Source organism: Camarhynchus parvulus, chromosome 1, assembly GCF_901933205.1.
Source record: "Camarhynchus parvulus chromosome 1, STF_HiC, whole genome shotgun sequence".
In the NCBI taxonomy this organism is placed as follows: domain Eukaryota; kingdom Metazoa; phylum Chordata; class Aves; order Passeriformes; family Thraupidae; genus Camarhynchus; species Camarhynchus parvulus.
In genome coordinates, this window is record NC_044571.1 from 62,275,625 (window position 1) to 62,301,077 (window position 25,453).

At 39.6% G+C, this 25,453-nt stretch overlaps 2 protein-coding genes across 2 annotated transcripts in view; one reads left to right on the forward strand and one right to left on the reverse strand.

Annotated features, from left to right (window-relative positions):
- Window positions 1–25,453, forward strand: part of RB1 (RB transcriptional corepressor 1) — a 71,957-nt gene that overhangs the window by 41,133 nt on the left and 5,371 nt on the right. The window contains 4 exon segments of the mRNA XM_030963018.1: window positions 22,698–22,816; window positions 23,243–23,391; window positions 24,060–24,205; window positions 24,754–24,858. Of these exon segments, the coding sequence (XP_030818878.1) occupies window positions 22,698–22,816; window positions 23,243–23,391; window positions 24,060–24,205; window positions 24,754–24,858 (519 nt within the window).
- LPAR6 (lysophosphatidic acid receptor 6) lies at window positions 449–3,449 on the reverse strand. Its single transcript, XM_030963056.1, is given in 2 exon segments — window positions 449–1,942; window positions 1,945–3,449. Coding segments are annotated over 2 exon segments (939 nt in total). The 5' UTR covers window positions 2,825–3,449; the 3' UTR covers window positions 449–1,883.

The following is a 25,453-nucleotide window of genomic DNA, read 5'->3' on the forward strand; positions in this document are numbered from 1 at the left end:
AGTGGCATATGAAAAACAGAGTCATGCCAAGAGTTCCATGCACTTTTTTGAAGTTGGATATGAATCAGAAGAGTTTAGGATTCCCAACAAAGATAATTGTTTATTTCAGATGTCATGCAGACATTTGTATCTATGCTTTGTAGCTCAAGCCCATACTATATGAATTTTCCTTTCATAAATTATGTGGATAAAGATTGAAAATGCTGTTAAATTTAAAATTCAATCAGTACTAGCTCCTAGCAGTCATTGAGTAACTCGGTTTCCCAGTAGTAGGAGGCAATGTATAGTTGATTTATAACAGTTAAGCAGAAGCTTTGCATAGGGAAATAGATAACAACGTATCATATAGTTTGATGGCTCAATATGCATTTTTTTTCCCACATTGATTCACTCCTCTGTGTACAGCCCTGGTGCAAAAATGTCTCGGTGCTGTATGTGTGCTGCAGCTGACTGCCCTAAATCTTAAGTGCAAATTTGTTTAGAATCAGTTCTTATTCTTGACTCATTGTTTTTGGGGAGGAAAAAACAACACTTATTTTACCTTTTAAATTTTATTTTATTTTACAGTGATGTTAAATTAATTCTGAGGAAAATGTACACAGTGTTCTGGTAGCTGGGAAACATATATAGCAGGATGTTTTAAGGCAATTTTGTCTATGTATTCCTGTTTGTGACAGTAATATATGTAGATTTCTCCTTTTACATGTTGCTGACTTTTCCAAGTGTCTTGATTAATTTTGCCAGCATGTAGCCCCGAGTACTTTGTTTTTATACTTAAAGGTTGAAAGGAAATAGCATTTGAAGTTTTAAATGCTCATGTTAAAATGATTTCTAGAATGCAAAAATTGAGAGGAAGTTGAACTCCAAAATTACAGCATCTTGAATTTCTTTATGGGACATCAAATAGTCTCCTGGAAGAAATAATCACCTTGATGCACACGTATATTTCTAGTTAGAAAAGGTCTTGTTTTACTAAGAAACTGTACTTTGAGATCAAATTGACTTACTCAGAGGATGTTCTTTTCCTCAAGTCATGCTGAGTTTAACTCCTCCTCACAAAGGAGTTTAATAAAGTGGTACTGTACCTACAGCATTAACTTCAGTCATCCCAAGTTGCTTTGCTTTAATCACGCAGGCTTCTGAGAGAGAGGTGAGAAGAAAAACCAGTTTGTCTGAGACATTTCCAAATGCTCTAAACTATCAGGAGACATAATTGCTTTATGGGGGTTAGGCTTGTGGAGAGAGCATGTATTTTTATCAGATTAACCTGGGAGAAACAAAGTTCTTGTAACCCACTGATTGAAGCCTCCTGTGAACATAATGGTCCCTAAGAAGGGAAAAGTAGGGGAGAGGAGCAAGAGGAAACTGGGGAAGACACAGTAGTTGAAGTTATATGACAACATGGGGCAATTTTCCTGCAGTGTGGAGCAGGTAACTTCACCCCCATCCTCAGTAACTTGGAAACTGATATCATTATTAAATTGAGCAACTGTTTCAACTTCAGGAAGGAAAGCAACCTACTTTTTCATTGTGTTTGACTTGAGAAACAGTCCTTGGACTTTGGTTAACCTCTAAACTCAAAAGTTCATTTCTAACATACAATCTGTCAGAACAAACCTTTGACATAGATTTTGAAAATACTTTTTCTGTGTGCTATTATGCTTAACACTTTTACAGCCTTGTAATAAACTTTTCAGATGTGAAGGAAGCACAGCCTTTACATATATGATTATATGTCCACAGCTGAAGAAAAGTACAGGCTTCTAATTCCAGTTTAGTCCCAATTGTCTTTTAATATAGTTTATATTGTAGAGTCACTGTCAAATATTTTCATTTTTATGGTCTGAAGGCTGTGTTGAATGAAGCTTTCTGAAACTGGCCTTTCAGAGAATCTGACATCCCGTGGTCTGGTGGACCGGTTCTTTTTTATGGAGTTTTGAATGGTATCTGATGTGAAGTAATAGACAATGGGGTCAAAACAGCAGTTTGAAACAGCGATGCACAGAGTTATGGGGTACATAGTCCTGACTGCAGTCACCACTGAGCAATTGACCCAGGTCTGTGTTCTCATAAGGGAGTAAAGTATTAAGGTAATGTTATAAGGCACAAAGCAGAAGCAGAATATCACCAAATGGACAAAAATCATTTTGAGTACCTTTTTCTTGCTTACTTTATTCCGGCTTAACGTAAGTGGCTTATTCAAGGTCCGTAGGACCATGGTGGAGCAGGTCACGTTCAGGATGAGCGGGATGAAAAACCCAACAGTTTCAATGAAGATAACAATCCGGGACAGGTAGGTTTTCCACGTGTCCTCTGAAAAGTTTTCAAAGCACGTCCTTTGCTCCGTGTTGTTGCGGCGGTTTGTGGACTGGAAGAAGCTTGCTGGTGTGCTGCCTGCTAGCACGGTTATCCATACTGCAGCACAGACAATCTTTGCGTTCCGTTTGGTCCGCAGAGTCTTGGATCGGAAGGGGTGCACTATGGCTAAGAAGCGATCCACGCTGATGCAAGTCAGAAACAAAATGCTCCCGTACATATTCGTGTAAAAGAGGGTGACAGAAATCTTGCAGAGAATGTCTCCAAACGGCCAGTTTCTGGTTACAAAGTAATAAATCCTGAACGGTAATGTAAACACGAAAAGCAGATCTGATATGGCTAAATTAAGCATGTAAGTTGTTGTCTCGTTTCGCACTTTTAAAGTACAAGTGAAAATGTAGATTGCTACACAGTTCGCTATGAGGCCAAGAACAAACACCATGCTAAAGATACACCCATACAGGGTGTATTTAAAGGAGTCCTCAGTGGAACAATTAGAGCTTACCATTATAATGGTATGTTAAAAATTCCTGTGATTTGATGTCTTCTCTGGTATTTTTATTGCAACTTTTTTGAAATTCCAGAAGAACTTGCAGGTCAGATGTATTTGAACGGTGTGCTTTGGCAAGTTTGTTACGCTGGGAAGCTTCAGGGAAGGAAGGTGAGCTCTGTGGAAGGGGAGTACATCTCCAGTAGAAATCACCAGGAAGTCTCTCTTCTGTGCCCAGTTCTATTTGTAATCACATAGCCAGTCTGCAAAAGTTAGAAAACGCATCATTTGTGGCAGATGAGATCACCCCAAGGCTTGCTTAGTTCTATTTCCCACTTCGATTCAATGAAGCCATTGTGGGACTTTCTGCCTTATTCTTGGCTGCAGATTGTGCCGGTAAAGCCTCGTCCATCCGAATTTACTGGGAGAGTGTACTTTAGGAACCGATTTCCTGGACGCTGCGAAGTGCCGGTGCTTGCATTTTTCCCTCTCCCTTTTTTCCATACAACAAGTTTGTCAGCTCGCTGGCTGGCCCCATGGGGCGGGAGGCAGGAGCAGAAGGGAGCTGCCTGCCGGGGCAGAGACCGAATTCCAGAGCGTGTTTCTTCCTGCAGCCTGCAGCCCTCGGCAGCTCTTGCCAGCCCAGCTCCTTGTGGAGAGCAGAGCAGAGCGCCCGGGCAATTTGTAGTGTGACATCACAGGAAGAAGAGGCTGGGCGCGGAAGAATGGTTTCAGTTTGGTTTGTTTGCCTTCCCCTGTCTCTGCTGTACCTTGCAGATGCAGCTTGTAGAGTGCTGCAGCTGCTTCTTAACTCTTTCCATGCCCCCTGAGAGGTCCTTTGTCAGTGTTGCTGGAGTCTGGAAACCTTTCTCTCCAGTTATGAGGAGACTTTGCGGTGTCTAAACTCTCATGCCCTTCAGTTCTGATTTTTCTTTGGCAATAGCAGTAATTGTGAGATTTTATATAGGATTGAACTAACATTGTGCCTTTTGTTAATAGCTTTGCTTGTAATAGAGAACACTAGATTAATCACCAGAAATCAGCTGGGTGGTTCTGTCTAAATTCCCCCAATACACCAGTACAAACCTCAAGAGGGACAAAGTAACACTATAGGTAATTAAATAATTGCACCAAATAATTACTGAAAACGAGAGGGCTGCTCTTGGATATTCACAGGACTGAGATGTGTTGCAGTGGGAGGAGAGATTTTTTTTTAACTTCTTCCATATTAGAAGGCACACCCCAAGCTTTATTTCTAATCAGAAAGGTGGTTCTTTTGTTAAAAAAATTTACTTCAGTGGTTTTTTGAAATGTTGTGATACAGAAAGCATTTTCTTGAATATGTAAGCAAAGAATTAATACAACAAAATGCATATAGTGTACTCTGCAATTGGTTCTGGTAATTTCAAGGGGGACAGTTACCACATATGCACAAAATACTCCCATTAGTCACTAATAATTGAAACAAAAACATGTTGTAACTAATTACACTGTTAAGTAAATATTAAAAAAAACCAGCTCTTACTGCCTTTAGGGGCAGATATGAGATAAATCTCAATTTAGACAGACTCATTTATTAAACAACAACTTGGATAGACTCCTGGCATCAAACCCAGTCTATTTCTAAGTCTTAGAATAACAAATCTCTTCATATCTGACTGGGTGGCATGGTTCTTTTGAACTGTATTTTAATCAGTTGCACCTAAGCAAGGCTCTGGGCAAAACCTTTCTAGTCTTCTGTGAAGGAGAGTAAATAATAGTGCTTTGCAGGATTTTGGCACAGTTTCTTAGCGCAAGGTATATCAGACAAAATTCAGAAACATGCAAAAGTGGGTCTTGCTTATTTTATTTCAAGTTTTCTTTATAGTCTTCTGTGAAACATTTTCCCCTTGATTTTGAGGTGAAATCAAGCAATTTAACTTCAATAGGCTATAACCACAAGAAACTGTGGATTGACTGTTGCAATCCATGCTTAAATGTAAAGCACAGTGCATCTGGGACTTCTAAGTCAGTTGGAAATGAAAATGAGAGCTTGGCAGAGTCTCTCATGTCCCACTTAACATGTACCTTAGCATAAAGGTTTTCCTGGCTTTTCTCACGAAAGCAGTCATCACACAGTAAATTTTGTTTCTGTTCCTGGCAACCTTGCATGGTAAAAGAAGGGTTTTCCTGCAAACGTTCTGCATCAGGTCACAGGAGCTCTGCTCAGTTTTACTGCTCCAACTTTGTTTGCACATGAAGACTCTGTGGGGCAGGCTCAGTTACTGGAATGAAAATCTCTGCAGTACAGAAATTAGGTGTCACAGGTTAAAGCCTCGAGCAATAATTCATGTTTAGGGAGAGAAACTAATGGCAGTGAGTGTGTATCTTACTGATTAGAACTTGATTTGGCGTTTTGACAAAGGTGTGGGTGCACAGAGGCAGGGTGGGATGTCTGGTCTGTTTTACCACTGTAAATGTGCTTTAAAGCAGTGGTGAAGGTGCATCCTCAGCCTTTGCTGTCAGAGCTCCTGCCTTGCTGTGGCTCCTAGTTGTTGCTCCTATTGGATACTACTCAGAGCCTATTTTAGGGCTTTATGTGTATGGTTGTGTTGTCATTAGGGCTCTGTTGCCCCTGAACCCTTCTGGCGCAGTACAGTACATGCACTTTGTGCTAATTGATGACCTAAGTGATATTTGTGTATGTCCAGAAACAGCATTCAGCTGCAGGCTTTCTCCACCTGCAGATGAAAATGTGAAACCCCTGAATTGACAAGTTTTTCCTTCCCTTTTTGTTTCGGCAAGGAGAGTAACCAGTGAGCAGGCAGGCTGAGTCTTTTTAGTGTAAAAGTGTGAATGGCAAAGATGAATTGTATATCCACTTGCTTAATTTAGATGTAGCTGATTGTTACCAAGCAGTGTTTTAATTTCTGTGAGCTTGTCCAAGCTGAAGAACTTGTGTTAGTGCACTGAGAGCAGCTGGGAGTCAGGACTGGCTTCCCTTCTGGCCAGGCTCCAGCACGAGCAAGGGGGAAGCCTCATTTTGCTCTCTCCTTTTGTTGGATCATGTTTTAAGATGTTGGCCTTTGTGCTGACAGGTTCAGAAAATACTTCAGTAGCCCCCAACCCCTTAAATTTTAAGAAGTTTAACAGTTATGGAAGAAGAATTGACAGAGTAATGGCCTTGCTTATACTCCTTCACCACAGGCTATTTTGCTTTAGGATGGGAAGGAGGGGGTAGGCAGGAGGAAGCAGCTGCAGGGCGGGCCTTGTACACTGAGGGGTTTTTTGTCTCCAAAGGAAACAATGTTATTGCTGCAGGGAAATGCATATGTGAGTCTGTCTGCCTTTCTGCACCAGAGATGGGAATGAGTTAGGACCTGTCATTTGTTGCTAGTGCTATATGAGCAAAGCCTGCATTTCCATCAACAGCCTTCCTGTGGCTCTTGAAAGGGCACCAAAGGCAGAGTAAGAATGGGCTCCTTAAAGCCAGGAGCTGATGAGATGCTTGAAATCATCTCTCACTTCAGCAGCGAGCAATTTTTTTGCACTGCTTCAGGCAGTTACCACATAACTCTGCTTCTCTGAGTTTAGATACCTATTTAAGTGATTTTGAATTTGTGTGGCAAGCCTGCTCCACCTCAGGGGTTCAGAAGGAGAAGTGCTTATAACCTTAGTAGTGTCCTAGGAGAGTGGCTGTAGGACACTGTTCCTTCCTCCCCAAGATGCCATAGAATTGATTACTTGCTGTCATTTAGGACCCAGGGGGCAGGATTCCTTAAATTCAGAAGTCCCAAGCTGAGTGGCAAAAACCATTTCACTGAAATAACACAAGCTTTTGAAGGCTTTCCAAGCTTTTGGAGTTGTGCTGACCAGTGTTGTATGTTCCTCTGGTGGTACCCTTACCTTCAGAGATGGAATTAAACCAAAGTTGTGGTCAAAGGTGAAATGCATTTGAACTTGTCTAATGTACAGCACTCAGTCTGTGCCCATGCTAATACTGAAAGTTCTTTAGAGGGGAAAAGAGCAACTTCAACATCAATAGCATTGTAATAAATTCTTACAGTGTTTCCAAGGCCAGAGTATGCCCTGTTAAATGAGGGTTGTCAGGTGCACAAAAAGGTCTGTGTAAGACCATTATTCAATAACTACTGTTACTGCTTTTAGAGGCACACCTCTGCCATGGTACAGGCATTTGTTCTCTCTTGGGTTAAGCAGTTTTATGCAGAAGAACTTGTGCTGTCTGGTGCAGGGAAGACAAGCCCTGGCAGGATAATATTTTCTTTGACCAAGTATTGTTATTTATCTAGTTATTTTAATGGATTTTAGCTTTTTTTGGGTCTGTTTACTGGAGTTTCTCTTTGAACATGTGTATGTGCTGGAAGGAATTTGTTATGGTTGAGAAGTAGGGCTGAGAGCCAGGAAGTCTTTTTGGCTGTGCCACAGATTTTCTGTTCCAATCCTGGCAAAGTTTTCTATGACTTGGTCCTCAAGCTTCCCTACACATAAGGGCTCATTGACTTCCACACTGGGATGATGTGAGGCTGTCCTGATTTCTATAGTTTGAAGCCCTGGGATGGAGAACCCTCTATTAAATATAATCTTTAGGTAATTACTGTGGCTACTGAATGTGACAAAAATACTGACATTAAAAATTTGTACTTTTAGATTAGATTCCAGCCACGCGAAAGGATCCATTAAGAGACTTCATTAGTTTCACCTCCATAAGTCTCTGGAAGAACAGATATAGAGGAAGCAGGGCTGGGTATTTTGACCCTCTCAGCTGTCTTTTGGGGCTGCCTGCTCAGCCTCCCCAAAGTCACTCTAAGACTGCTTCTGAGAAGTGGCTCACTGCCATCTTAAAATGCAGTGGTGGTCTCCGCCTGTGAAGATAGAGTGAAGCTGTTATGGCACTGAAAACTTCCTATTTTGTGTTGGTGTGGCAGAAAAGTCTTCAAATGAGCATTGTAAAACTTAGGATGCACAAGAGTATTTTTGTTTAGCCAGCCTAATCCCTTGTAACTGTTGCAGAGGCAGTTAAAGGCTCCTCCATGTCAGGCTCCTCCATTGTTAGCATAATGTATATGAAATCTGTACAAATTACAGGTAAAAGTTGATTGTGTAATTGCTTAAAAAGGGAACAGGAAGCTCAGAATAAAAATCCAGACTTCTTTCTTCTCGTGCATTTAAAATGCTTCTCTTCCCTCTTTGAAATAGTTTCAGTTTCCTTTACAAGAGACACAACTGCTCCTCTCCTGCTTGTAGATAGAGGAAACAATTTCTCTCTTTCTGTATGAGTTTTTAGGCTGCTATAGTACTTTTTTCCCCCCTCTACTCTTGGGTTGATGCTGTAAGTCTAGTTGATCTCATGGTAGGCTAGTAGAGGTTAGATGAAAGATGAAATCTTTCCAGGCTTTTATCTGTGGATTGATTGGTTTAAAAGGGATGGACTAAAGAGTGAAGGAAAGGATCTTAGAGGTCAAAAGCTTGAAAAGTGGATGTTGATGTTCTTCAGAGGGAAGAAAAATGCAAAAAAGACTATAAACAATCTTAACAGCATGATTTTCAGTGGATAGGAATAGACTGAAAGGAATCTCTAAAATGTTAGGTAGGAAGAGAAATGCCTTAGCTAGAACAAAATACCTGAATTCCTAAACTTTCATTTGCATTTTTTTCTAACTCAAAAAAAGTGGTTTTTTCAGTTACTCTGCAAACGTGATTGAAATAACATCAATACTTGAAATTTCTGTCTGCTGTAAATGCAGGAAATAAGTTAAATGCCTTTCCCAAACACTGTGGCAAGTTCTGGCTCTTCTCATTCTTATACTTTCTAAGTCCCGGGATTAAAAACTCAAAGTTTGAGTTGGCAGAAATTTGCCAGATGTTCCATGGTTAAATTTTTTTATTCAAAATACTTTTCAAGTGCAGACCACGACTGTTTTAAGGAAACCTAAAATAAATTTTAAAAACACTTGGTATAGTAGGCAAATACTAGAAATGGTAGGAAAGAAGAAGCCTCGTGAATTATTTTGGAAACTCTTCCAAACATAGGGGGTGAAATGATCAGGGTAACAGAACTTGTAGAAGAACATCTGTAATTTGTGTAGTTCTAAAGAATTGCTTACTATTTTTCATATCTTTAGTGTAAGGTTTTGCCCAACATATGTTTTCTCAGCAGGATTAAGGTAGTCTGGTTCTGTGTCAGGATTACCAGTGCCACTGCACTGGTTCTTGAGGACATGTTTTATTTTCATGCCAAATTATTTGCAAATACTACATCCAGTGTTTACAGTCTCTTTCAGTTTTGGCCAAATGGAGGCCTCTGACTTTATATACACATGATTTTAACCTCTATTTGTCAGAGGCAGCAGGAAGCTCACAGTCACATTCCAATACTGCTTTTTATAAAGTATAACATTATTAAGTTATTGAAAGAATTTGCTGTAGTCATTCAATAAGATCTGTGTGAGTTCATACTGTTTAAAAAAACCCAAACCCTATGATATTAATTTGGTTTCCTTCACAAAACCGGAACATAAGAAGTTAAGGGGGGAAGAAAAGTTTCATAAGAATTATTCAAGCTGGTAAGCTAATTAGTTTAGATAAATACTGACATGAAAACGCTTGTCAGGGGAAAACTGCTGCCAAAAAGCAGAACTTGGGCTTGATTAATGTGAAGAACTATTACTTTCTAAATGTGTAAGTCAGCAAATAACCTCTTTAAATTCTGCATGATAAGATCACTTAAATGATTATTTAGCATATCATTAGTACTGGTAAACAGCAATTACAAATACTTCAGCTGACTTTCCCTTAGAACTGCTCTTTCCTTCCAGCCCGTATTCTGAAGTTTTATGGAACCAACTTGGTACTTTGTGAACCATTTTACTGCACTGTTGACCACATTTAGCTGTTGCTTTTTCAATGTGGCAATCAGCTAATACCTAGAACATAAGAAAGGAAATGTCAAAACTTTGGAGGATGGACAAAGGTCATTCTTCTCATGTGATAATTAAGATGTTTTCTGCTGCAGTCTTGGAGAAATGGAGTGATGCTCTCAAATGCAAAACATAAATGACCCATTTTCATTGAATCTCTGTTAATAACCTTCCTGAAAGTGGCAAGGTGTTTTTCTGGGAGACATTTTCTAGGAGACGTCTGCCATTTGACCCTGGCAGGAGAGGGGAGGCTGGAGCCCACATCTCGTGCCCTGAGCAAGTGCTCTTGTTATGAGAGATTCCAGTCCTTTGCTGTAAGGGAGTGGGTCCTCTGAAGGAAAGATGTTCCATCTGTGGAAGTATTCAAGTCCACGAGGGGGATGGGGCTTTGAACCACCTGGTCTAGGCAAAGGTGTCCCTGCCTCTGGTGACAGTTTTGGAACTACATGATCTTTAATCTCCTTTTCAATCCAAACCATTCTGTGATAATGTATTTGGCCTCAGAAAAAGGCTCTACACTGAGAACAGAAGCTTTGTGCTGCAGTTCCTGGTGAGATATCCTTGCAACAGTACTTTGTTCCTCCAGTAAAGGTGGTAGGGGAAGCTCCAAGTAGTGTTGTGCTGCCTACAATGTCCTGCTCACCCCTTGCTTGAGTCTCTGGGTTTTGCCAAACTTCTTCAGCTGTTGTCCATGGTGGTTTAGTAGGTATGAGGTACCTGTTGTTGTGGAAGGATCACAAAGGTCCCACTTCTGCTCACAAATATTCCCATAACTTTCACTCTATTTGTTGAACTCCTTGGGTTCTGATGCAGTTTTTTATGGTTGATTTAAACAGTTTAAATGTGGGCTGTTGCTCAAAGTAATCCTACTGCTGTCCATTTAAGCCCCTCTGCTTCTTCCCTTGTGCTGTGTGTACACATGCAGTCGGCAAATGAGGACAGATATTTGGTTTAAAACTAGTGCTAACAAATACATAATTTGCAGTCAGAGCTGTGCTAATGCTGAAGCACGGGATGAGGCACAAAGTGCAGATGTGTAACTTGGAGAAGCACCATCGTGCTTACACTGATGTAAGGCAGTGGTGAAGCTGTGCTGGAAGTGTTGGGGCAATGTTCAACTTTCAGGCTTTCAGATCTGTATTGTTTTGACTCTTGGCCAGACATTAGCCTGGTGTTTGGCAGTGTGAGGTTTAAAAGCTTCAGCTAAACTCAAAGAGTGAGATCTGTGCTCTTGGTCTACTACCCTCTAATTTATTTTCATGTAAACTGTTTAGAATTATGATATTTATAATGTATTAAAAGAGAGCCATGTATGCCTAATTGATTTTTCCACAAAGTAGGATAAAAATGAGCAGTAATGCAGACAGGGTATGCATAGTCATGCTTTCTTACATAAGATTGATGGGGTGATAAAGGATGACAGCTTTCCAGGCAAATATCCAATCCAGAGTGCATTGAAGATGCTGTAAGTTTTCTTACTGATTTAAGGGTGTTGGATGCTTTGGACCAACTGTCTTCATTCTTAATATTTGGTTTTTGTTTTCATTGTCTCAGGCCAACCAGTCTAGAGAATTAGAAAGTCACAGACAAATAAATATGCTACTGGTACCTCATATCACCTGCAGTTATAAAGTGGACAAAATAGAGAGTCAGGTAGCAGGGAGATGGATTCAGGTTGAGATTGTAATTTCTGGGTCTAACCTCAGAAATGCATTAATTTGCAGCCTCTTATTTCCTTGGAAGTAAATTATAAAACCTGTTTTGTTTTTGCTGTAGCTCAGTCATTTGGTTTCTATGCTTCAGAGTAGCTATAGAAAATGCCCACTGAATGGCAAATAAAGAACCTGTTGGATACTTAAGAAAAAAAATACAGAAGTCTACATAGCAGAATTCCTACTGGATTTGAATATTTTAGTAGATGTGCCTTGTATGAGCTTTTCTTAACAAGTCATTTATAAGTAAGGCTTCTGGCTGCTTGTTCTGCTGTGCTTGTGGGCTCACTTTGGGTTTTGGTTTCTCCGTGAGTTTGACACCAGTATGTTTGTGATGAAGGCAGTGGAGCTGCCCACACTGACCAAAAGCATTTTCCTTACAGTGAAAGTAAAGACAGCGGAGTAAAAGTGCATTCAAATCAAAGTAACTCTTTTAAATTTGACAACTATTTCAATGTATTCTTTGTCCATCTTTCTCTGAAAAATCAGGAGTGTGCATATAGATGCACAGAAAAACTTAAGTGCGTATACCTAAGTCAGTGTGAAAAAGGTCTGTTTCTTTACCAGAAGCAATGTGGTGAAATCTCAAGGTCAGCTTGTGTTTTTAAGTCTTCTTTTTATTCTTTATACTTTCTGAGGCAGGCAGATTATCCTGAATAAAATTCAACCTAGGTCTTTGAGAGTTATGGTTTCTTAATCTCACGTGAAAGTATGTGAGAGGCAAGTTTGGGAGAAATGGCTGAGCTCAGTTCAGGTTTGTTTGTTCTAGAGCAAATATGAGAAGCTGTAAAATTCAACAGAACTTGGAATTGCATTATTGTCTGCATAATGTGAGACCTTCACACACTCTGGAGCTTGAGAGCTAAAGGGAAACATTTTGGGGGGGTTTCTGTAAGCTCAGCACTTGAAAATCCCTTCTCAGGAGAGGATATCTTCCCAGTCATCACAACCTTCCTGCATCTGCTTACCCCACAGGAAGTAAACCGTAACAAGTTCAATGTGGTTGTTTGTAACTTCAGTAAAATAGAGGTGAAATACTTTGATTAAGTCATGCACAATGACAGTTCATGGAGTGATCAAGACTTAAAATGAGCACATGATGCCTTTTAAAACACTGCTTGGGGATCTTCTGTTTTGAAATTGCTAAAAGAGATGCTACAACCAGATTGCTAGTACTAGCAGAGAGTTTGAAATGCTTTTGTTGGAAAACATTGGCAAAATGTAGGGTTTCTGCAGGAATATGTTTCAATGAAATTTCTTCCAAAAAGACTGACTGAAGTAAAAGAAAAGTTTTAAGAAGCTGATTAAGCTTTTCTTAAATTTAAGGGAGAAAAAACAGGATTAAAAGACTTGAATTTTCTCAAATTAGGATGCAAAGCATAGTGATTGCCTCAGAAACACTGAACTTGGTGCTTGCTTTGTTTACAAATGACCAAGAATTTCTCACAATAAAAATGCAGAACTTTGATAGAAAAGTACATTGTTATTGAAGGATTTCACATTTTTCATTTGTGTTTTATAGCAGGATATTTGTAGTTTAATGAGATCAGGGAAGCATGTTTTGATCATTTAGTAATTGAGTGCACCTGATCACCTAAGTCAGTTGTACTGCTTTATTGATATGTACTCTTCATGTATTGCCTAATGTCATTGATTTATTGCTTCAGGGAGAGTCTCATAAGTTCTTTCTATGTACATGATGCAGTTTTTAATTGTATGCCAAGGTCATATAATTAAAAGGAGCAATCATTGTACAGAGGAAGGGGAGAGCAGAGGGCATAACATTTTCTTGATTTTAAATCAACTTCCTACTCAGGGGAATCTGAGCACCAAAAAAAAAAAAAAAGGGGGGGCGGCATCAAAAGTCTTGACAGTCTTTGAAATCCTTTCTTTTGAAATGTTATTTTAAAAGGAGGCTTGGCTTCCTCATTATCTTTACGAAGGCCCAAGACCCACATGCCTGTGCCTTGGCAAGATTTGGCTTTTTAGTCCCCAGCTGGGTGTGTACTTCTCAACATGGCTTTTGTAGAGCCTCTCTGAGGCAACTGGTTGCCCTCATGGGTCCTGCACAAAGCCTCCAACCCGGGTTCTGCCTTCAGGTTCTGCAGTGGGTGGGCAAGGGGCTGCAGGTGGGATGCTGAGTCTGGGTCCTTCACTGCACAGATGTGTAGCGATGTGTAGCGCAGAGGTTTCCTGTGGGGAGGGAAGTTTCTGCATTGGTGCTTCTTAAGTGTGAAGGGGGGTGGTGGATCTGGTTTGTGGTGTTTTGGAAAAAACCCACTCAAATATGATCTTTATCATTTATGACTGTAGATTTTAAACCTTGAAGAAGGTAAATGTTGTTTTCCTACATCCCTGTGAATGCATCCAAATAGAAATGCACTGGACTTTAAACACCCTGCTGGAGCAGGGAGATTGGACCAGATGCCCCACTGTGTTCCCTTCCAACCTTAACCATTCTGTGGTTCTCTAATATCCCACATAATTTTGCTCTAAATATCCAAAGGGAAAATGTTGCACCTTCTGTGTGTTCTTCCAGAGCCTGAGCTGGCCGTCACTGATCAGTCTTCATAAAAGATTCTTGTGTGGCCATGAGAAAAGGCACAGAATATCACAGCTTACATTATTTTCTGAAAAGTAGTACTGGCTTAGTTTGCAGAAATGTGAGCTCAGACTTCTTGCAGATGTTGATGTTGTCCAAGTGTGGTCTGCATTTACCACATCCACACACTCACTTAGATCTTAGATAAATAGTTTAGATTTTTTTGCACCTTTTTATTGGTTTAACCCTTCTTTGCCAGTTTAGCTACATTTTTTTGGTCTTACAAAAAATTAAAGCTGGTATATTGCATTGTTTTAAGGTTTCTTTAGTCTTCTTTTTAAGGATCCTAGAATAACTTAATGTATATTCCATGTATATGGATATTTCAAATATTCCATGTTTCAGTGTAAGATACTTCTGACTGATATAATTTGCTAAAGGATACTCTTACATTTGATAATAATAGTTAACAATTGTTTCTCTGCTTCAGACCCATGTGAAACTAATGATGACCTAGTAATTCTGCTGACACAGTAATTCTTGCATTGTTTCTCCTATGGTTATGCAAATTTATGGTTTGTAGTTATGGAAGCCACCGAAGGCTGTAGATCAGTGAAATTACCCTTGAGCTGAGTGGTGGGAAGTGAAGGAATAACCAGAAAAAAGCTGGGGTGGTAAGGAGAGCAGCACTTTTTCTTTCTTTTATTTTAGTAGAAAGCTCTGTGCTGTCTTTTATTCCTGTTGACAAGGACATGCAGTGACAGGACAAGTGAAATGGCTTTGAACTGAAAGAGGCTGGGTTTAGACTAGATATGAGTAGGAAATTCTTTACTGTCAGGGTGGGAGGCACTGGCACAGGTTGCCCAGAGAAGCTGTGGATGTCCCATCCCTGGGAGTGTTCAAGGTCAGGCTGGATGGGGCTTTGAGCAACCTGGTCTGGTGGAAAGTGTCCCTGCCCATGGCAGGGGGTTGGATGACCTTTAAGGTCCCTTCCAATCCCAACTCAGTCTGTGATCTCCCTCAGAATCAACATTTTGAGAGAAAGCAGAGTGGAAAAACACTTAGTAATTGATAAAATAATAGATGTATACAATTAGTAAAAAGTGAGTATGAAATAGGTGTAACAGAAAAAAAAAAGCTTTTCCAAGTTTTCATTTCAGGTCTGGTAAGACATCTTATTGAAAAGTTCAGGGTGTTTCTAGCGATTTTTATACTGTTTTATATCACACTGTCAATTTTTTTTTTTTTCAGTTTGGGGAGAATGTTTTGTTTTGTTTTTTAATGAACTATAAATAATAGCCCAAGACCTTTTTTAACATTCTCTTGTTAATTTGATTTCCAGTGAAGTCTTCCTTACCTCTATTATGCTACATTTTGACTGATTGTCAAATAACTGCTTGTAAGGCAGAAATGCTTAATTGGAAATATCTTCTTAAATTCTGCCAACTGAGCACTCAGAAGCTCTGCATGTGCTTCTGCTTAAAGCCAAGCACAGCAGGGTGGCTGCCAGGTCTTGTCTGCCTTGAGCTCATACCAGGGTATAGACAACTGAGCTTGAGATAGCTCATCATGATAGTCATACAAGTATTGGCTTAAATTGAGATCAAAACTCTTCTCAGAGGGTGAGTTTCTACCCAGAATGTTGTGACATGGATTTTTTTCAGGTTTTTCTTCTTTGTCACCTGTAATTTTCTTCATATTGAAATGTTTTCCAGAATTGGTTGATAAATCCATGACATAAAATGGTTTGCATGCTCATGTTGGCATGTTTTCTTACAAAACATGGCACAAAATGAAGTTCCAAAAACAATGTGCCATTTTCCTCTTCTAGATTATATGAAGTACAATGCAAGATATTTATAGTCCTTTTTTTCTTTTAAATATCACAAGCAGTCAGCTCTGAATGGTTTGAAGACCTGTAACAGCTCCTATCTAGTATTAACTTTTCTGGGGGAATTGCTCGTTCCGTGCATGCAGCTTGGTCACATCCTCTGCAGGTTATCTGTTATATCTTCTTTTGCTCAATCTGTAATTGGTTGGCTCCTTGGTTACATTGCTAAAAGATATTCTCCTGCTCTTTCAAAAACTGCTGCCTACAAAGTTTCTTGGCACACTTAGTGCTTTTAGGTTGTTAAGAGAATTGTTTATGGTACATTGTACCTAAATTTGTCCAGCTAATGAGAAATTGGAAAGAGCACTAAACTTGAAACTGAATCTTGGGCTTTGACCCAAAGTCTCAGAGCTGGCACTTCACTGTCATGGTTCCACTTGTACTTGTGAACGTATTTCCCAGAACTGCTCTTAGTTGTTTTTCTCGGGACTGAGACTGTGTAAATGAAACTGATGGAAAATGTGAAGCAATACTATGACAATTTGATTGTTACTATAGTAATTATGTAAATAAGTTGTCTTTACCAAGATAGGCATTTTGTGACCCAGAAGTTCCTCTGAAGAAAGTGCCTGAGTGCTATTTTGCTCCCCAGTGTAAGAATTGTTCCTGCATAGAAATAACTGTAGAACTGTTATTTCTAGTACTGCCTGATGTTTGTTAACCTAATGGTCCCTTAAAGCATCTCTCCTCTACTTCCTCTGCTGAAAATCGTTACACCCTGTAGTTTTTCCAGAGCTTAAAGCTGTCTGAAAAATTTTCAACCTCAAGATTTTTTTCTTGATCTATTGTCATTTCCAGCAGCCAAGTGGTTCACATCAAGTGGGCTTTGGTTTATTGCACACAACTTTCTGTGCAGATGGTGGTGGGAAGCTGGTATTGATTCAGTTGTCCTTGAGACCTCTGGCTCTTGCCCAAAAATCTTGAGATTTGTCCAAGAATTAGTCATACTGAAGCCTGGCTGCCCTGGGAGCTAGATGATGAACTTGCTAATTACTTCAGATACAGATTGTTTCTGCAGCAGCACTGCCAGTGCAGTACACAGATCCCTCTGGAAGATGCTCATAGCAATTGATTTGGGGAAAAAAAACGTGTGGTAAATGAACCTAAAATTATATTTTCTTGGATAATGTTCAGCAAAAAAGCAAGGGTTGCTGTATTTTGTAGTGCTTTGTGTACCTGCATGTGCAATTGTGTTAAATGAGCAGAAAAACTGCTGAAGAAAGTGGTGCAAGAGCTGCAAACCCTGTAGTAGCAGCCTGCCCAGAGTCACCCTGAGCAGTGCATACAAAACAGTTGTATGAAAGGATACTTCTGCTTGTAGACTGTCTTTCAAAATTCCTTTCAAAGTGATTTTTAAGAGGTTAGTCTCACAGGCTTGGCAAACAAACAGAGTTTCTTTTTTCCCTTCAGTATTGAGCTGGTGATTGGTTGCAGAGACACAAACCAGTAACTGTGTCAGAAGTTCCCTATTTGCCAAGCATTATCACTGGTTTGTGTAATATTTTTGAACATAACCAATAGTTTTAGCCACTATGTTGACAGAAGTTCTATCGTCTTTATGGCTAAAAAGTCTTTTCACATAATTCCTTCTGCATTGCTAGGAAGGTATTTTCATGATGCTTTTTTACTGCTCTTGTAGAGTGAGGTAGGTCCCAAGGACCTTTGCTAAGAGATGCTCTAAATCATAGAGAACTGGTTAATTGGTGTTCATTTGGTGAAGAGTAATTTTAGGAGCAGAGGGGCTAAAAAGTATGGTATTGATTATTCTGAAATAAAGTCTGATTTCCATCAAGATTTGCCCGGTCTTTCCAGAGACTTCCAAGGAAGAGTAGATTATTGCAAAGCTGTGAGGAGAATGGATTTGCAGCATCATTTAAAGCAATGAAGTGTAAGTTGTATATTCAGGCTGTGCCAGCCTGGCTTTCCTTCTCTGGGGAGATTTGAACTCCTTTATCACTAGATAAAAGGAGATCGTCACAAAGCTGGATGACTCTTAAATGCTCAAGATGAGTGGGATAGGAATAGGACGTGTATTAAACATACACACACTGTATGGAGTTAAAAGCAGATCTGCCAGTATTCTTAAATGAATTAAACTATTAACACTGTAGTTTTTAATATTTTTCTTTATAAATTTTGTAAAAAAAGCCCCACTATGAACATAATTTATATAACACAACTCTTGTGTGAAATTAGGACACAATCCTTAATTTTGTAGATTTTTTTTTCATGATCAATACTATTTCAATTTAGACTGTGACATCTACTTTGTTTTAGCAGGTCTGAATTATTTCAGAATTCTGGTAACTAATTGTCACATGAAACTTCTGAAAACACAGTTGCAAACAAAAGCCAACTTTCTGGGAATGCAATTTTCCTTGGGAAAAAGGGTTGGAAATAGCTTGTGCTGAACCAGTCCTTGCACTTCCATTCCAAAGCTGTCACTGGCTCTGTTTTGCCTTACAAAATCACTGCCACCTTTTATGACATTATGAAGAAAAACATGTCTTAACATTATGTGTTGTATTGACTGGTTTAATAATTTGAAAAAGGAAAAAAGAAAGCCCGAGGCAAAAAAAAACCCAGCACCCGAGGAACTTTGGCATTGAGATATATGCATAGTTAAGTGCTAAACACTGCATTAAAATTTAATGTGAACAGATGACTAAAACCTGAAAATATATTAGGAAATTATTACCAAGAACAAAAGCATAAAGCATATAGAAAACAAAGACAAAAGCAGATTTTTTTATTAGTGAACTACTAGTAGTACTGTTTAGAGTAAAGCTGCTCAGGGCTTTTCCTCTGTGGTCAGTGGATACAGCCAAATCCCCGGGTGGTTCTTCCCCATATATAAGGATTTAGAGTTTTTAAAAATATTTTCACGGAAACCAAAGTCCAATTAAACATGTAGTTGGGATAAAGCCAATATACAAAGATTGGGAAGCAGGGAAGCACCTGTGTGTCCTGTAGTTTAACTGTAGCCAAATAAAGAGTAGCAAATAAGAAATTCTGCCTGTTTTTTCCATAAAAGGAGCTTTCAGATGGGGAAAAATCACTGCAGATGCTTGTGATGTAAGTGTTGCTGCAGGGAGGCATCCTGCAAAGCCACTCTTAACAAAGCCCCACTTAATGCACAGAGTTTAGCCTTGGAGAGTTAGTTAGCCCTGGGTGTTTTGAGAGGGAACTGAGTCAAACTTCAGCCTTATTCTTCATTCTGATTCCAGCAGCCTTTTGACCCTGAGAAATTTTACCTCTTCATTTCTTGCTTTCTCACTTTTTGCACTAATAAAATGGGGTTTCTGTAGCCATCACAGAGAAGTCTCGAATGAAAATCAACGTTTTGCTTAATTACTGAAATTCGTTCTGTGGCTGCATCTAGTAACATTAATCACTTACTGAGCATTAAATTAACATACAAATTGCAAATATTCTTTCATGTTAAAGCAATGCATTGGAGGTGACCTGGTCACCTTAAGTGCTGCTTAAAAGCTTTAAAAAGCAATATGAAATTTGTAAAAGATAGCGTGAATAACATGGCTTTAGAAACAAGTTCCTGATAAACATTCCTGTTCGATTAAGCTGGACCTGGGGGTTAAAGTTCTTCTGTGATTATTACTTAGTGGACTGGTAATTGCTTGGTAAATGATGTTGTATTTCTCTCATTTGAGTCTTGAATACCAAATTGTGGACTGAAGCTGAAATTTGCCCTGATAAGCTTGGAAACGCCCTGCAAGCTGCAGAATGCACTTTGAATTCATGGAATAGAAGCGGTTTTTGTGTTCAAGTATAAAGAAAGGAGAAATGGCAGTAATTAAATGCATCAGTTTTACAACATGGGGGTAGTTGCACTTGATAAAACCCCTCTCTTTGTGTTGCTGCATTGTGGCACACACAGGTTTTTGTGAGGCATCAGTCTTGTCAGGGCAGCACCTAATTCTCCAACTATGTGGCCATGCACTTGGAAAGGTACCCGTGAGAGTGCTGGGGGTCCCTGGGGAAAGAGCAGAGGGGGCTGCACCTAAAGTCTGAGAGGAAGGTGGAAATAGTGATCAGCAAAACACCTACTTTAAATGTCACGAGATCTGAAAGCTAAATAACCTCTTCCTGCTCATGCATCTGCAGGGCTGACAAGTGTGTGCAGCCAGCATAGGTGGCAAGGCTGTGGTTAGCCCAGGGACATACATTGAACGGGGCTTTCTCACGCCCTGCCATTGTTGGTGCTGGTAGCTCTGCACTGCTGGGGCCAGGTGGCTTGCAGCACCCTCTTTGTCTTGCCTTTTTAACCACAGCATCAATTAGTATTTGTGGGAACCAAAAGAGTTGTATTGGACTCACTGCATCTTGCTGTTTGGGCTCTATGGGTAGATGTTTCTACACAAAAATATCCTCTTGCTGAAGATAGCCCCTTTCCATCTAACTGATGGAAAGCAGCAGTCAGTTCTCTACATTCCTGTCAGATAAAATTCCACACGCTACTCAGGTTGTGGAATAGGTTGTTGTCAATAAATGCACAGCATCTTGCACTTTGTGTTCTGCTCTGCTCCCAGCCTTCATGGTGTGGCTGCCCTGTCTGTTCTTAGTGCTTGTTCTGACTCTGTGATTCTCTGCAGAGCAGATTTAAATCTGGGTTTGCTTTCTCTGTTAGCTTTTCTGATGGTTTAGTTGACTTATGTGGGGGTTGTCTGGTTGTTGAGGCTGGCAGGTGGAAGAGGAGTGGAAATGATGCAGAAATAGGCGGATCCTTCTGTGTGTAGCAAACTGCTGTGTCCCAAACCTTATCTAGTGGAATCACACTCAGAATAATGTGAGCAAAATTGGAGCAGGGGTGAGAGAGGACCTGGAACTGCTGGTCTCAAGTGCTAACTCAAGAATAGTAACTTTTGCGTCTCTTTCTAGACCTCTCATTCCCTTTCATCAACCCCTTTTCCTCCTTCATTAAAAACAATACTTTTCCACTCATTATTCACTAAAATGTGATGTGAATGAAGCAGGGTTCACTCTTAGTCAAGATATCTCAGCAATGATTGCTCGGGGAAAGAAATTTGGGTTCCTCAGAGCAAAGTGAAGTGCTAGTGGGAGTAATAAAAAAGGAAGAGGCCAAGTGGCCAGAAGAATGAGAAATGGAGGTCATGTGCCTGTGTTTCCAGCAAGGGCAGCACTGAGACACACAAGTGAGAAGTGCCTGCCCTCCTAAATGAAGAGAAAAGTGATGCAAACCAGCCCAAGAGCTGAACTGGTTGAGAAATGATGGAGAAACAAGTATGTGGTTATGAATCACTAACTGTTGTTTTTTTCTGCTATGGATGAAACAGCTCCAGTATTGCCAAAATCATAATGTAAAAATTGCAATGTGAAAAATTGTAAATCTCGTCACTCTTTTCTTGTTACTCTGAATTCCTATTTGATGCACTTAAAAAAAGGTGTTATTTTTTTAGGAATAACTCTAAATAAGAAATATCTTAATGCTAGTTTCAGTTCTAGTAAATGTAGTCTAATTTTACTAGGCTATTTCTTATTGCCTTAGCCAGGTGATGCTGCATGCTTTACATGCATGCTCTGCTCCTGTTCGTAGCTATAGGTTTGTCATCTGTGCCAGTACATTTTAATATCTAAAATGTGCATTTGGAAGATCAAACAGACCAGGAACCATGAGACAATGCATTATGTACAGAGCAATGAGCTGACAGATGTTCCTGCTGTCTCTTGGGAAGATCATTTGAGGAAAATGTTGCATGTCTGGTTTTACCCACTTAACCTTTAGTTTTATGGACGCTGCTTCCCCCGCCTCTCACTCTCAAGAAGGCACATATTTGCTACCCAAATGTACCTCTGTTGCTTCAGGAGTTCTGATGCTGCACTGGTGAGAGGTGTCAAAATACTTTCCCATGCAGTCTTGCTGTCTCAGCATCATTCTGTTGTGTGTGACATGCAGGCAGGCTGAGACTTTGTTTCTGCAGGACTGCTGTTTATTACTGATGTCAGCAGAAGGGCTGATGTGGTTTCAGCCAGAACCTCCTCCATTACACTCACATTCTCTCTGCTCCTTCTCTCTCACCTCATACCTTGAGCTCTTTGTTTCAGATGTATTCCAGAGGACTTGGTTAAAGTACTGGTAGTTAGCCTCAAATCAAAATCAGGGTTTGCTTTGGGCCATGTGAGCAGAGACTTTAAATGTATCCAGAGTCACTCTCACTCTTTTCAGGGGTGGCTCTGGAATATGATATGCAGAGACTAAATAGTCCCCAGTGCAGTTAAGTGACTGTGGCTTATATATTTTTTATATATTATATATTGTTAAATGTAAAATATTGGGTAGATGTTGTAGCAAAAATGGATTGACAGTAGGTACAGCAGTAACTTTCAGTCACCACTGGGCTGAGGTTTCCTTTAGCTGTTTCTTGGGTGTTGGTTTTGGTTTGGATTTTTTTGGGGTAGTTGGGAGGATTTTTTCTTTGTATTGTTCTGTGTTTTTTGAAATGTGACCTTTTGTGTGCTTTCTTGTATTTATTACTCTTCTTTTCAGAAATGGCTCTGATAAGAAGTAGTAAAGGACTCTAGAATACAACTAATACAACTGTCTCAAATCTGCAGTTAACCTATACCTAATGGACTGCTGCTGAAACAGGAAAAAAACATTTGATGTATTCAATAACTCAATTAAATGGTTAAAATTCATCTTGCAAAGTATGAGTGTTCTGAGGTATTTCAAAGGTTTAACCTTCTGTTGAGGTTCACATTTTGGTGGTTGGTTTTAGAGAAGGAATGAAATCCATTCAGAGTTGTTGTCTGTTCTTAGTGTGATGCAGGATTCCTGTCATTTTTCCAGGGGTCGCCTCTCTTTGATCTTATCAAGCAGTCAAAAGAGCGAGAAGGCCAAGCTGATCAGCCTGAACCCACTTCTACTCCCAGTACACCTTTCCAGCATAACCACACTGCTGCAGACCTGTAAGTGAATGCCTGAGGTCTAGGGAAATGTGAAATTGATATTACCCTTAATATTAATGTAATTGATATTACTCTTAATATTCAAATCCAGCTGTATTCCGTTTTCATACATCTTAGGCTTGGTACTTAAGTTTTGTTAAACCATTGTATTTGCAGATATTTATTATACGTTGAAAGTTAAATCAAATGTTGAAATATTTTTCCCCACCCCTATAAAATATGTAATTGTAAACTGTTACATTCATTACTTGCCTAGGAAAAAATAAGTCCCTGTGTCAGGTGTTGGGAATAACAGGTCACAGTAGCAATTTATTTCTTCTAATGCGGAAGAGGGAAGAGATCCTGCAAGTGTTATTCATATAGAATTGAACAATGAAATTTCTTCATTCTGTGATGTTAAATGCTTAATATATATTGAACCTCCAGCTATCTTTCTCCTGTGAAATCTCCTAAGAAGAAAGCATCTGGACCTCCTCTAAGTGCTACTTCCCCTCCAGATGTTCCACCTGCTGTGACCCCCCAAACACCGCAGAAACCACAGAAATCTACCTCCCTCTCTCTGTTCTACAAGAAAGGTTTGTTCCTCCTGCATGTGCTGACATTGCAAAGTTATTTCTTGCCCTTTATCCTTTTTGGGTTTTGGCACTCAGCATTCCTGAAAAGTTTGTTGTAGAATCTGTAGTGAACACTAGGCAAACCTCTGGAGGAAAGGGCAAAATGGTGCCAGCAGGTGATTCCTGTGTGCACTCTGCGAGTTAGAAGTGAAAACTTCCCTATCCTGGCTGCAAGAATGTCTATATGGGCTCAGATGGAGGGTTCTTCTGTCATAGCATCCTTTTCCCAGCAGTGACCATACAGAGATGTCCTGTGAAGCTGGACAAGTGGGCAAACATGGCTGGTGCTTTCCCAGGCTTGATCTTTATCCCACTTGGGGCGTTTGCTGAACCTTTGTGCTGTGTCTGCTTAGTAACTCTCAGCAGAATCGTGTTCCAGGTGCTTGTTTGAATTGACATAGACATGTGCAGTGGTGCTTGGTGTGGCCTTCCATGTTGTCTGCTGTCTCTTGTATGAAAACCTTTTCCATTTATTTTGAGCCTGGCTTCTATGACCTTCACTTGATGTCTGGTAGTTTTTTTCTTTGGAGACAGTGAAGAGTACAATGGTGTCCCTCCTTCATTGCATTTCTTTCATTTTGTATGCTCCTGTTACAACAATTTCAGTTTATTTTGCTTTGTTTCTGAAGTGTATCTACTGGCCTATCGTCGACTCCATACCCTTTTCCTTCACCTTCTCTCTGACCATCCTGACCTGGAACCCTTGATCTGGACCCTCTTCCAGCACACACTGCAAAATGAGTATGAGCTAATGAGAGACAGGCACCTGGACCAGGTAATATTGACAAAAAGTTGTAAAAAGTTAAAAAGACTCTCCTGAACAAAATGTTCTTTGTATGTTCTTAGCCATTAGAAATTGTACTCTGGAGTTTTTATTAATCTAATGATCACTGAAAGGAGAACTTAGTTTAGACTGAAGTCTGTCATCTCAGTTTTTTAAGCACTGGCAATTACTTGATATGACACCTTCAAATACAGTTTTGAGCTTTTTACAAAATAATGAAGACAGACCACAATTTCTAATAATTTGCATAAAAATATAGTGATTTTCTTTGGGTAGACGACATGTGTGGCTGATAAATTTATTTGTTATTCTACCCTAAAATTGCAGCATATGATAGGAGTTTGAGAAGGTACCATCAGCTCCAATTAGTTGTTTGTCACATAGAAATGGAGGTAGCATTATGTTAACTTATGTTCTAGAAGTCCTTTCTAAGTTGAGTTGTCTGCTAGTTTGTAGAGCAAAATCAGCAAAATAAAGTTTTGTCTTAACTTGAAATGAAGAAGCTGAATTAATTTTCAGATGTCTTGTTTCTTTAATAGATCATGATGTGTTCCATGTATGGCATATGCAAAGTAAAGAATGTAGATCTTCGATTTAAAATGATAGTTTCAGCATACAAGGAGCTTTGCAACACAAATCAAGAGGTATGGAAGTTCTTAAATGTTATTCCTCCATAAAAAAGCCAGAAAATTTCTGCTTCACTGCATCTCCATTTTGTGGAGGAGAAAACTGACTCTAATACTAAATATCTCTTAAGCATCTGGCATAAATAGTTTGGTAACTCTCCTCAGAAAACAAATTTCATTCCGTCTTGTGAAAAATACGTAACAATGGTTTATGTATTTGGAGTCTAGATGACAAATTTATGTCTAGAGCTAGTAAGATTTTCAAAAGTAACACAAGTTTCTTTATGAGTTGTCTAACTTCCCTGGAGCATCAGGGGGAAGAGAAGCAGATTACTTTCTACAGAAGCTTTCAACAGATATGCAGTTTGATAGCAAATAGAGATGTATGGCTATATATCAAACAGCTGTGTATGTATTAAAGTTGCAGGCTTAATTCTAACATGAAGAAGTTCCTTCCTTCACAGGAACTTCAATGTACTGAAATTTTTGCGCAGCACAGTAATGAAATCTATAGAAAAACCCTCACCAGTTAATGGAACTGTAGTACCCCCTCAGTAGCAGAATTTCTCATAGTGTATTTGTGGATCTTGGCTAAACTCCAGACTTCTGTCTC